We start from the raw sequence: 13,437 nt of genomic DNA on the forward strand, positions 1-13,437 counted from the left end.
CTAGGTATGTTCTTTTCTGCAGCCTGCCCAGTGATGTAACGTTGGCGGTGTTCGCTGTGGGGGTCCAGAACCCTGAAGGATGGGATTTTCTTTATAGTAAATATCAGTCATCTTTGTCCAGTACCGAGAAAAATGAAATTGAATTTGCCCTCAGTATTAGCCAAAATGAGGGAAAGCTTCAGTGGTGAGTAATTCATTCGTGTTTACATGGCCATGAGGAATTAAATGACATCAGATGCTTCTGACGTTGTTTTTGTTCTCTTGGCCAGGAATTGCCTATTCTGCTGGGAACAGTTAAGTGGGCACACATCTAATGAGTATGGTAGTTAATTAGTGAGAAGCAGGTATTAGGAAAAATATTTAAAGGAATATATATTTTTATGTTTTTAAAAGAACATGTTTAGAAGTACATACCTTTAGATATAACTTTCTTATTTATTTTCTCTTATGAACAAATGTGATTATATGAGAATGGGTGTTGTGAACACTATATAAGTGTGAATTTTTATTATGTACATCTAGCAGGTTTATTAGCACTCTAGTTACCTATTTGGTCTTTATTATTGACGGATTGGCTTTTTTTCTTTCACGCATTATTTTATTGAAATGACTTACAACTTTTCCAAGGACTATTCGTTGTTACCATTTCTTCTCTTATTCATTTTAGGCTACTAGATGAAAGTTTTAAGGGAGATAAAATAAAAATTCAAGAGTTTCCACATATCCTTAGAGCTGTTGGCAGGAACCCGGTGGGATATCCATTGGCCTGGCAGTTTCTGAGGGAAAATTGGGATAAACTTATACAAAAGTAAGTAGTGCCAAAAATTGTGCCGTGACTAGAAAAGTCCATTAACCTGGCTGTGTTTTAGCTTTGTTTGTAAAACAACAGTGGTGGTCTAAAGGGATTTTGTTTGTTTGTTTGTGTTTTTTTTTTTTTATTGCAGATAGCACATAGAGATACTTTAAAAATATTCTTAGAAAATATAAAACTCAGAATTTAGTGCTAACTAATGAATATGGGTAGTCCAGTTTTCCATTCCAATCCCTTTCTGCATCTGCTGACCAATTAGCCTTCCTCGGCACAGTTCAACCCATGTCTTGCTTTAACACTTCTGCTTGTTTGCACCTGCACTTGCCTAGCTCTCATAGCACTTACTAAGCCTCTAGCACTTTCTTTAGGGTACTGCATCTTTTATTCAGCTGTTGGTGTATTTATATTTTACAGTGGTATGTTAACACATTGGAGGATGCAGATCATGTCATAGATTTTTTTCCTGCCTAACCAGTTTTTAGTTAATTCTTGTAAAATCTATATGGCACTTAAAAACATGTTAAGTGAATAAATACTTTATGATACATCTTGACAACTTCAATTTGCAGGTTTGAACTTGGCTCATCTTCTTTAACAAATATGGTAATAGGAACAACAAATCAGTTCTCCACAAGAGCACGGCTTGAGGAGGTAAACAAAACTTTTAAATTTAAGTGACAATTAGCTAATAAATACGGGGTAGACAAAAGGGTATGAGGAGTTAGGAATGGATTTTGTCACTTAGTAGACGTTCTTTTCGGATGCTGTGGTGTTTTGGACACCAACCAAAATCAGTTACAATAAATTACTGAAAACTATGCCTCTTTGTCAACATGTTAAGAAGTCTTAGCTCTGCCATTAAAATTTTTAGGGCTTAAAAATTACTGGAAGCATTTAATCTCTGTTTATTCAGATGTTAAAAGTGATCATGAGAAATATAAATGCCCTATGTGATCATCTAGCTGTTAGGAAATCTGGTATCTTGGTTCTCCACTATCTAGATTCATGATTTTCTTGTTACTTATTTATATGCCATGTACTTGCAGGAAGAATTTTAGGCAACTTGTAATGTCCATATATAACAGAAATGTTAAATACCAGAAAGCTGCATGATTGACAGAAAGAGGTAACTGTATGAGGGATTTATGCTGAGGATAATTTATTGCAACTGTAAATGTATCACCACTTCCTAGCAGTCAAGACAAAAAATGAGAAAACCATAGGAGTTATTCCTATTGTCTGGTAAGACAGAACCTGAAATGTAAAAGTTTTCCACCAAAGCAAACTTTTCTTCTGGCCTTAAACTTTGAGGAAGTGGATGTCTAGGTCATTGTTGTGTGGTGTTCCTTCTCTAATAATGTTTTCTAAAGGTGTAGAACAAATTTTACATGGCTTTAAAAATAGGTTGCCTTTAGATAAAATCTGAGAGCCTAATATTATTTTTTTTTAGGAATACTTCCATTGTATAGTCTGGTTACACCATGATACAGCTTGATACAGGGAGAATGCTTTGAAAATCAAAAGAACTGTTGCATCCCTGATTTTCTCTAGTTTTCAGTAGTTTCATGCAGGCTTGTAAAATTGCACACAATTCAGGATTGAACTCTAGTGAGGTCTACGGCAGAGCTATTCTATGTGATGACTGAAGACCAGTCAGGGGCTGTTAGTAGCAAGACAGCTGTCCATAGACCAGATCTATAGCAACAAAACATTTCATTCATTCACTTGCTTTTTCAAGTCTTTTCTCATTATTTCTTTAAAGACATTACATTTTTATTATAAGGCAAACATGGTTTTAGTTTCTGGGGCTATGATGACGAACAGAGTAGACAAAGTCTTGGCCCTCATAGAGCTTAAATTCTACTGGGGAATCAGTTACGGACAGATCAACCTATGTCAGGTGGTTACATGCTCTTAAGATGAATAAGGCAAGGTAAGGAGAGAGTGGGTACGGGATGGAGCTTTGTTCTATGGAATGATTAGGAGACCTTTGAGCAGAAACCGAAGGAAATGCAATTGTCGTGTGCAAAAGAAACATCAGGTGCAAAGGCCCTGAGGTAGAGCATGGAAATGACATCTTGGATGTCATCAGAAGGGAGAGTGTCTTACTGACAGGTAAAATGTGGGAGTCAGTTTGAGCCCTTCTCGGTCCTGACATCCAACTCCTCCCTGAGTCTTGTTGGCTCGGCTGTCAGCATATATATTGTATCTGTGCACTTGTCTGCTTTTACTCCACCCCCAAGACTTTCTCATCTCTGGCCTGGCCTATGGCTATAGCCTCCTGAGTGTCTTCCCAATTTGCTAATACCAAGTCATTTTCCACATTTAATACTGAAAATCAACCCATGACTGACTCCTCCATGAACTCTTACCTATTCAGCTTGGAATAAATCCCAAGACTTTCCTTTGCATGTGCACAAGACCATGATGACTGGGCTCTTGCCCACCTCTCCAGCCCATTTTCACATGCTTTTCTGTGTCACCCTCATACAACACTTGAGTCACTCAGCCACTTCGTGCTCCAGGGCTACCAGGTGTTTATTTTGTCTCTAAGCCTCTAAACTTCTTTTTCAATGTTTATTTAATTTTGAGAGAAAGCAAGAGAGCAGGGGAGGGGCAGAGAGAGGGAGACAGAGAATCTGAAGCCCAACATGGGGCTTGAACTCATGAACCACGAGATCATGACCTGAGCTGAAGTTGGACACTTAACTGAGCCACCCAGGTGCTCCAAGCCTCTAAACTTTTTACCTCTGCCTGGCTTGCTCTTTCCCTAGCTTGGATAAAGGAGCCAGTGGAAAGGCTCATTTTATCCTGTAGAGGTCTCAGATCACATGTCACCTTCCCAGACTACTCTGTCTAAAGCAGGCCACCCCCTTCCCCAGTTACTGTCATAGCCTCAGTGTGTTTTGTCCACGGTGGTATATTTAAAGTAATCATAGTTTACCGCTTGTTGTTTTCCCAGCCAGAGTGTAAGCTCCCAGAGGACAGGCTGCTTGCATGGTTCATTGCCTCCTCCTCAGTGTCTAGCACAGTAATTCAGCCAGAGGGATGAATAAGTGCCAAACAGTCATGAAACAAGGGATGAGGTTGAGTCCCTGATACAAGCTGGGTTTTAAGGTCTGCACTTTACTCACATTATATAACTACACCCTCACCCGTGCTTTGCAAGGCAAAGAGCATCCTCTTGCTACCAAAGTGAAAACTGAGTCCCAGACAAGTTAAGTTGTTTACTAAGGATCAAACAAGTTAGTAGGATAAAACTGTGTCTTTCTGTCTCTATATCACACCACTTAATTGCACAGAACATGTTCTCAAGGAGGCAGGTTTGAATCAAATGCTCAGTTGAGAGGATGCATTTCTCAAGGTAGATGAAGATAGGAGAGAATTTTGGGTCAAAAGAGTTGAAGGGCAAGGGTTAGCAGCTGGCTTCGTTCACAGGTCTTACAGTTTTTTGTTTTGTTTTTCTTAGTGGTACTATCATGAAGGGCTCCTTCAGGATTATTTTAAATAATTTGAAAACAGTTAAATAACTTATATTAAATAATTAGTAAAATTAATGATGTGATAGGACTGTTGTAAAGTGCCTGGAGTCATTCTTTTAACTGAGTATGAATCTTGAGTTCTGAAAGGATGTAACAGTAGGCTGAGCTCCAACTGAATGCAGGCCCATGAGGCATGCTAAGTGTTGTCTAGGTTGCTACAGCAGAGGGCAGGCCTTCAGCTCGTTGAAAAGTTGTATTGAGGTACCAATTTTAAAACAAACCTGAATCATTTAATATTGGAATTTGATCTTTCAAAAGCCTATTCTTATTCCCAAATTTATAATACGATATTACAGCACAGATTTTTTTTAAATGTTTATTTTTGAGAGAGACATCTCAATCAGAGAGAGCGTGAGCAGAGGAGGGGCAGAGAAAGGGGGGCAGAGGATCTGAAGCAGGCTCTGCACTGACAGCAGCAAGTCCCATATGGGACTCAAACCCAGGAACCATAAAATCATGACCTGAGAGGAAGTTGGATACTCAACCAACTGCCACCCAGACGCCCCTACAACATGGATTTTTAAGAAAATAACTGTCTGGAATCCATGCTTAATAAATACTGCATCTTGACCTAGACTTACCTCCTGTCTACAGAGTCAAAAACTTACGGATTAAAGCTGTGAAAACATAAAGGAAAACATAAAGGTGAAACAGAGTACTGCAATAGTCAATGCTGTTGCAAAGCCACACTGTTCCTCATGTGAGCTTAAAGGAGTCGATACCCAGCCATGAAACAGGGAAGGTATTTTTGAGGAGACAGCGGTGTCTTATCTGTTTAAAACCATGGACAACTTTGTGTGGATTTTATCTTGGAGGAACAATACATGAATTGTGGATTAGTGTAAAAAATTTGGCAGTTTGGGAGATTTCCACCATAACCTTCTTGTTTCTGTAATGACCTACAAGGCCAGGCCCAAGGAGAAAGACTGCACTTGTGGGGTTCAAATTGTTTTCCTTGGCAAAGAAGATACTCTGCACATTTAACTTTTTAGATATGTTAAAAAACCCAAAAAACAAAAACTAAGCTTGCATTGGTGTGTATATAACAATATATATTAAATAAACACACTCAAACCTTAATTATAAAACGGTATACAGTGAAGTCTTTTAGAATCTGGCAACTGGGAATAAATAAAACTGCAGAGAAAAATGCAGAATTTGACATCATGACGCATGAGCTCATTTCGTAGAGCTTAAATTTCTGTGTACACAATTCTACCCAGACACGGGGCACTGCCTTCTATGTATAATTTGGGCAAATGCTGCAATTTTGGCTTGTTTTAACTAGCCTGAAAGTTTATTTGTGTAATACAATAAAACAGATTTTTAAAATTTGATTTTTCCTTACAAGGTAAAAGGATTCTTCAGCTCCTTGAAAGAAAACAGTTCTCAGCTCCGTTGTGTCCAGCAAACAATTGAAACCATTGAGGAAAACATACGTTGGATGGATAAGAATTTTGATAAAATCAGAGTGTGGCTCCAAGGCGAGAAGCTTGCACTGCTCTAACAGTTTGTTCCTTGGTGGTTCCTGTGGTAACATTATGCTAAAATTTTGTCAGATGTGATTATTTTCAAACCAGAGATGGCTCTTTTGGCTTCTGCTGAAGATATTTTTCCATTTCCTTCTTACTCATTTGACTATTCCTGTGACAAGACGGGCTACTAAATTGTTCATTGATGGGTTACTGCTACAATGTATTTTATTGACAGGTGTCACCCTGCAATCTAAACCCAAGCGGTGGGTTCCTTACTGTAGAGGAGTAGCTTATTTCTCCCGTTTTATGTCCTATACTTAAGCCTTGTGCTTTCCAAACCCTGCTCCCCATGTGTGTGTCATCCATAAGCTGTTTTGTCACTCTCCTTTAAAGACCTGTGCATAGTGAGGACTGCTGAACAGGGAACCCCTGGATCAGTGACTAAGCATGTTCCACCTTTCCCTTCCCTGCCACATGTCCAGGGGCTGACATGTAGGCACATGTCATCAGGCTTGTTTGCTGACTTCTGTCAGTCTCCCAGGAGGGCAGATGGGAGCTGGGGTAGGGGAGAATAGATGGGGGTGTTGTATTGCCCTGGTGCCCTTGCAGGTTGCCTCGGGTGGCCTCCACCAAAGCTTGGCTCCTGAGAAGCGGCCCTCTTTTTACCCAGCCTTCTCCACCTCTGCCTTCTAGTAACCATTCCTCCTCTCATCCCTCCAGGATGAGGGGAGGGTGAAGTGGGAGTCTGGCTTTTCATAGTCCTAGCAGTACTAGTGGGCTCCTTACATCCATCCCCATACCTTTGTTTAAAAAACAAACCTTTTTAGAGAACTCTTCTCAATCCTAATTTGAGTGTGTGGTCTATTTCCTCAAGGACCCTGAGCGATACAGTGTCCCTCTGAAAAAAGCAGAGTACATTCAGGTCTAGAGGAGAAAGCTTTCATTTGAAGTTGAACCTGGGAGCTGTTGATACTTAGGTAGGTGATGCTTCCTCTCTCTGCTCCATATTTGGCCTAGTTTATAATTCCCCAAAACCTTGTTACTGGCACTGCCACTAAGTCATGGCAGAGTCTCCAATAAATAATGTGAAACTGAAATTATTTATATTAGCTTAAGTGTGGAGTGAGTTGTCTTTGAAGGCCTTTATGAGTTTAACGTACTATAAAATTTAAAAGAATATATGAAAAATGTCAATGTGTTCTAATATATTGTGGAATAGAGTGACATGAATGTGTTTACAATTCTCTTTTTATATGTATTGCATAGTCTAATGGTTTGAGAAATAAAACCAGGAATCACTGGTAATTTCCACCCCCAGGTATTAACCTTCTAAAAGACATACAAAGCCAAGATTTTAATGTAAAATACTTTTAATTGTTTTGTATTTTGACTTAATGAAACATGGAAATAGTGGTTTTCATTTTGGTCACCTGAGGAACCTATGTTAATTTGCTTCTGGAGAACTCCATTTTCTAAATAACAATATTGCTACAACAATGTGCAAATACCTTTTTGGGAATAAAAATTCTATTTACTTCTAAGCAGACATTTGCAATCATTTCCTCCTAATTAGGTAAAAGAAGACTCAGACTCTGTAGCTTAGTCTCATCATTAATTACCAGTAAACGCCCAAGTCTTGAAGACATTGCTAATGAACAAAAAAGGCATATTCAGGGTACCTTTAATGTTTACTTTTACAAGCGTTTCTTAAATCTCTGGATTTAAAAATATTTCTGTATATGCAGGGAAATTAGTAATACTGCAGCCATTTCCCTGCAAACACATCTGTCAATGTCAAAGATTTCATTTGGAAAAAAAAGGAAAACTTTACACTACCTAATTAAAAGACTTAGAAATACAGTTGAAATCCCACAGGAGCAGTATTCATTATTTTCTTGTCAGTGCTTTGAAAAGGTCTGTTTTCTCTCCCTAGCACTGGCTTATATTTCCCAGATTTAGAGTAATAGAATAATGCCCGCATCTCTCATGGGATAGATACGCAGCATTTAAAGGGGGCTAAGCATCATATCCTATATGTATGTGCATGACTTTTCATGAGAATTTTGGAAGAGTTAGCAATATCATTTTATGCCCCATTATAGGTACTGTTGTTGTTTTTCCTCCCCCCAGTTTCTGGACAGTATTGGTGATATTTCTCATTTTTAGAGAAGTCGGCTAAGTTCTAATAAGAACTTAAAACATATGCTAAGGAAGGCTGTGCTTTCTGAAATGAAGAATTCCAAATCAGTTTTATGACATGTACCTGATATCTTTTCCTGCATCCAGTACCAAGAAATAAAGATGAAATTATTTATCGAAATCCCCTCAAGGATATCAGTGCTATGTTCATAAACAATTCATTCCAAAAGATCTGAGAAACCATTCAAAGTTGCATGACATCAGAACCTAGTTCTTGAATTGCTGTGGGAGAAAAGCAGGTTTTTAAATTTCAGATAGCTTTTTTTTTTTTTTTAAGAAGTTTTTATCTTTGGTAAACCTACCTTCCTTAAAGCCAGATGGTACACAGTGCACAGACTAAAGTGGCAGTGGTCTAAGCAGATAATTGCTGCTCTGCTTATATGTAGCAAAATGGAAAGCATAGCTTAACAGAGTAACCCAAGTGAGTTCAAGGCATATGAATATTCTAAGGATCATATTTTCTTATTTTTGGAGCTTGCTATGTGGTGACATATAGTCTGCATTTTGCTTTTCTGACTTGATTCTAGTCTTAGTATGTTTTGGGCTGGCTCTAAGGTGTAGAAGTCCTAACCTCTGGCAAAAAAAGAGTACTGGGTGCAGCATGTCCTGGTCTGTCCAGGTTATTAATTTATTAGCAGCCCAAGAGGAGATATGTGCCCACTGTACAATATTTTATGTTTGACTTATAAACATTAACCCAAAGAAACATCAAATACAGTTCTAAAGCCCAAGAGGAGATGGGTAATGAGAAATCAGAACATTAAACACGTTCAAAGCATTGTTTTCCAAATGCTAACAATAAAAGAAGTGCAAATGGCAAATACTAATGAGATTTACAGGCACTGTGTGTAGAATGTGCAAAAGTCTGCAAAGGTTTTTCCTTTTATATGTTGTTTTAAGAAACTATCAAATATATCTCTTAGAAATATAGAGTTCCCGTCTCTCCCAACTGAAGGCAATTTTTAAAAATTCAAAGTTTATCAATACTCAGTACAGTTACACAGACGAACCAGACAAATTCATTTTCTTTCTGGGAAAAGAATAACCAATGTTTAGGATGTCAACAGTCAACAAATAACACTGTCTAGAAACCACCCAGAAAAATTTTCTGTTGTTCAAAGCCTTTTGTCCTTCAAAAGTCACCATTCACCAGCTGAAGATTATATAGGCAGATACCTTGAAAAATTCAAAGAAAAGAAATCCAGTGAACAATACATAATTTTCTTGTTATAGGCATAGTAAATGTAACATTTACTAATAATGCTATGTAACAGATAGCAACAAGGAATCTCCTATGAGTAAACATGAGAATGATTTTAGAAAATTCTAGAATTTAGAAAATAGAAAACTTTAACTTGGGGAAAAATCTTTGGAACAGTTCTAATGAGTATACCTCCCTTGTTATCCAAAACAAAAGTAGACCGTGGTGAGAGAGAGTAACCCAATCTAACCTACATTTTTATTTTCTTTAGGATTTGGTCAGCCAGTGGTCATAAGCTTTAATGGCTTAGATTAACACCTATTCTTACATATAGGAAACATATAAGAAATATAAGGGCTCTCAAGGTACATCTCCTGATTGCCTTATCCAAACAAGTTCTTCAGTCACCATCAGAAGAAAGTACTTGACTTTCGCAAAACTAAGATGAACAAAAGTGGTCAATCATTTCCTTTGCTTTTGTTTCAAAAAAACCCTGTAGTTTCCTTTAGACATAAGAGGTACTTGTGTTCCCCTCACCATGTGTTGGTATTTTGGTAATATCAGTATCATAAGGACATTTCACTGTATGATGTAACAGGCTAACTGGGTAACCTGCAGTCACAAGCATCTGGGTTTCAAAGAGTCCACTAGACTTAGGTGGTCATTTTTAAGAGCCTAGTCTGATATATTAAAGAGCTCTTAATTATAAGATTACTGTTTTTAAACATTCCAGGAGCATATTATTCCATTTGTTGCTTTTCGGTGAATTAACCTATTGACAATGCTATGTGCATTTTATGCCAATAGTATGAAAAGAACATGAATAAGAAGTGGGTTTAGTTTCCCTTGCCTATAAACAGGTCTGTAACAAGGTACAGTTGTCTTCATTTACAACAAACCCTGAACTTACCAAATAGTGTGAACTTTAACTTGTATTTTTTTCATCAGCTTTTAGCTTAGAAGTTTCATCCTTTGCCTAAAAGGGAAAGCAGAACCATTACTGAACCCCTCCTTTCCTGGATTAAGTATCAAAAAGCAGATCAATCATAAGATTCTTATGAGTAGATGGGCTTTTCAAAATTAAAGGGTCAAAAGATGACAAAGTGGAGGAAAATTAAATGGGCCTTTCTAAGGATTTTTCATTTAGCCCAAACTATGAACTGTTGACCTTCAAGTTTGTAAACTAAAAATAACCTTAGGTGATTTTAAATTTTTTACTCTTTTTTTTTTTTTTTTTGAAGGCTAGGGTTAATTGAAGAAGAACACAGGTATTATTGGATGGTATTCATTCATTTTACAGTGATTGATTCTCTCTTAATTGGGGGCACTACTAAATATGGAGTTATTAAAAACTTCGTTTTGACCATGTACTTTGTATAACTGAAATTAAATATGTGTTTGCTTATTTAACCTATTTGAGATGTAAGTTCATGAGCAGTTAATCATCAATCTGGTTTCCTATATCTTTTATGGATTTCACTTTTTTTTGAGGTTATAAATTGACATATAAGCTGAATTTACACTTTAACATTATTCTAAATTTTACTATATATTTGCCTTTCCAGTGAGATTTGTACTTTCATAAGTTTTCCTGTTACTAATTAGCAACCTTTATTTTCAGCTTGAAGAAGTTGCTTTCACATTTCTTGTAAGGCTGGTTTAGTGCTGATGAACTCCTTTAGCTTTTCCTCATCTGGAAAACTTGCTCTCCTTTTATTCTGAATGACAGCTTTGTTAGGTAGAGCATTCTTCATTGAAGTTTTTTTATTTCAGCACTTTGAACAGGTCCTGCTACTCCCTCAGGCCTGCAAAGTTTCTGCTGAAAATCTGCTGATAGAGACCACTGGTTTTCTTTTGCTGTGTTGAAGATTCTCTCCTTGTCTTTAACTTGGGATTTTTAAATTACAATGTTACTTGGTGTAGGTGTCTTTAGATTCATCTTTTTGGGGGATCTTATGGGCTTCCTGGATCTGAATTTCTGTTTCCTTTCCCAGGTTAGGGAAGGTTTCAGCCATCATTTCAAGTAAGTCTGCTGCCCCTTTCTTAACCTTTTCTTCACCTGGGACCCCTATACTGTTAATGTTTGCCCATATGATGTTGTCCTATAAGTCCTTCAACCTATCTTCACTTTTTTTTCCATTCTTTTTTCTTTTTACTGTTATGATTGGATGAGTTCCACTGCTATGTCTTTATGTTCACTAATCCTTTCTTATGCTTCACCAACTGTTCAATTTTTCAGTTCACATATTGTATTCTTTGGCTCTGTGACTTCTCTTTGGTACTTTGTCATTACTCTCAAGTTTTCACTGTGTTCATCCACTCCTCTCCCAAATTTTGTGACCATCTTTGTAATAACTATTATGTTGACTGCTTCATCAGGTAAATCTTTTAGCTCCATTCTGTTAAGGGTGTTTTTTTGTTTTTCCTGAGGTTTGATCTTTTATTTGGAACCTATTCATCTATGCTTCGTTTTCCTTACCTCTGTATTGGTTTCTATGCCTTAAATAGACACCTCTCCTAGTCTTGCACGAATGTCCCCATGTAGGAGATAAACCCTTTTGTTCAACCCTGCTGTAGCTCTTGGCTGTCTCTCAAACCTCTGTGATAGGCTGCTTGGACAATTTTATTTTTAGTGGCTCCTAGTATTTGAGGGTGTGCCAAGATCTGTCAAGGTCACAAAAGGGAGTATCTCTGTCAGCACCTAGAATGAAGCTGATTAGAAGCCAATTCCTTACATAGAACTCTTTAAACAATGCACACATATACAGGCTGGTGAAACCACAAACTAAGTCCTGCTGACTGCCAGAGCCCAGTCATCTAGAGGGGTCCCTTGGGTGACAGTCACAAAAACCGGGTTTTCAGATGAGTGTATTAAACTGCTTTCCAGGAGATGCTGATGACCTGAAGTGAGGAAGAGGGAGACGGGAAAGATGGTGTCCACCAGCCTCTGTCCTAGAAAGTATTTAAGCAGGCCCCTAGGTGAGTGTTAAATAAGATGCCTGATCCTCAGAGGCCAATGCATAACATAAGCCATTACACCTTTCACAGAAATTCTGGGTGCTTTTCAATTGGTTGGACTCTGGAGCAGGTGTGTCTGTGGTCTCAAGCCCTTTAAGAATAGTTCTCAGATCACTAAAGCCTTGTGGGTTTTGTGGACACAAGCCCTATTGGTTTTCAAAGCCAGATATTTGTGGGATTCTCTCTGATGCAGGTCTTAAAAGGTAGGATGCCAAATATGGGGTTTAAACTCTTTGCTCCTCAGGAAGAAGCTGTGGGTTTTGAGTTCCCTTTTGATTATGGGTCATGGTGCCTACAGTTGGGTTTACAGTGAGATTGTGTTCCTGTCCCCTCATTGCTTCCATTTGGGCTGCTCTCATCTGCTAGGTAAGAGTCACCCAGCTAGTTTTGGGTTTTTGTTTTGTTTTTTTCTCTCCACAGGGCATTGTTCCATATGCAGCTATAGATTTGGTGTGTCTGTGGAAGAAGGTGAGCTCAGGATCTTCCAAGGTCACCATCTTGATTCTTTGAGTTTTGCTATGCCTAGAGTATTATTTTTAAAGCCGTATCTTCAGTTTCTCATTACAGTCTGGGGATCACAGTAATAATCTTTAAATCATATGTTCTTGGAATGGGAAAAGTTCTAGAAATTGTCTAATCCAACTTGCATTCCTTCTGAGCACAATATGAATAATTTTGATAATAAGATCTCAATCATTTTGTCTCCATTAATGCCCAGCTCTAAGAAGTGGGACCCTGTAACTTTTTTAAGATTTTATTTTTAAGTAATCATTACATCCAAGGTGGAGCTCAAACTCACAAACCCAAGATCAAGAGTCACATGCTTCACTGACTGAGGCAGCCAGGTACCTCTGGACACTGTAACTTCTCTTCATTAGTCTTACTACATAATTTTTCAAGTTGCTCTAGAAAGCAGAACTAACAGTTCTCCCTCCAGCTGGCATCTAATGAAAATTCTGGATATAAAAACCCTAAGGTCTTCTCCAATTTTGTATACTGCTTCTGTGTTCTAAAATTTATACAAACCACATTCCCTGGTGTTACCCTCCCCTCCCCCACCATGAATTTGCTATGACTTTTATAGTGAATCATGTATCATAATAAGTTGTTGACTTTTTTTCTTCATGGTATATAAAGTAATTGTTTAGTTTATAACTGGCCGTTTAGATTTGGTGAAATACAGTATATGAA

General features: G+C 37.9%; 2 protein-coding genes across 17 annotated transcripts in view; one reads left to right on the top strand and one right to left on the bottom strand.

Moving 5' to 3' along the window:
* Positions 1-7,369, top strand: part of ERAP1 (endoplasmic reticulum aminopeptidase 1) — a 46,618-nt gene extending 39,249 nt beyond the window's left edge. For all 4 annotated transcript variants that reach the window (XM_060635316.3, XM_060635318.3, XM_060635321.3 and 1 more), the window contains exons 16-19: positions 23-184; positions 668-808; positions 1,381-1,462; positions 5,705-7,369. In XM_060635316.3, the coding sequence (XP_060491299.2) occupies positions 23-184; positions 668-808; positions 1,381-1,462; positions 5,705-5,860 (541 nt within the window). In that variant the 3' untranslated portion in view covers positions 5,861-7,369. The remainder of the gene's footprint in view (positions 1-22; positions 185-667; positions 809-1,380; positions 1,463-5,704) is intronic.
* A 1,253-nt stretch (positions 7,370-8,622) lies between these two features.
* The window catches only part of CAST (calpastatin), a 108,284-nt gene continuing 103,469 nt past the window's right edge, over positions 8,623-13,437 (bottom strand). For all 13 annotated transcript variants that reach the window (XM_060635334.3, XM_060635333.3, XM_081796446.1 and 10 more), the window contains 2 exons: positions 10,139-10,204; positions 8,623-9,203 (listed from right to left, as the gene is read on the bottom strand). In XM_060635334.3, the coding sequence (XP_060491317.2) occupies positions 10,154-10,204 (51 nt within the window). In that variant the 3' untranslated portion in view covers positions 8,623-9,203; positions 10,139-10,153. The remainder of the gene's footprint in view (positions 9,204-10,138; positions 10,205-13,437) is intronic.

Source organism: Panthera onca, chromosome A1 (genome assembly GCF_046562875.1).
Source record: "Panthera onca isolate mPanOnc1 chromosome A1, mPanOnc1 haplotype 2, whole genome shotgun sequence".
Lineage (NCBI taxonomy): Eukaryota > Metazoa > Chordata > Mammalia > Carnivora > Felidae > Panthera > Panthera onca.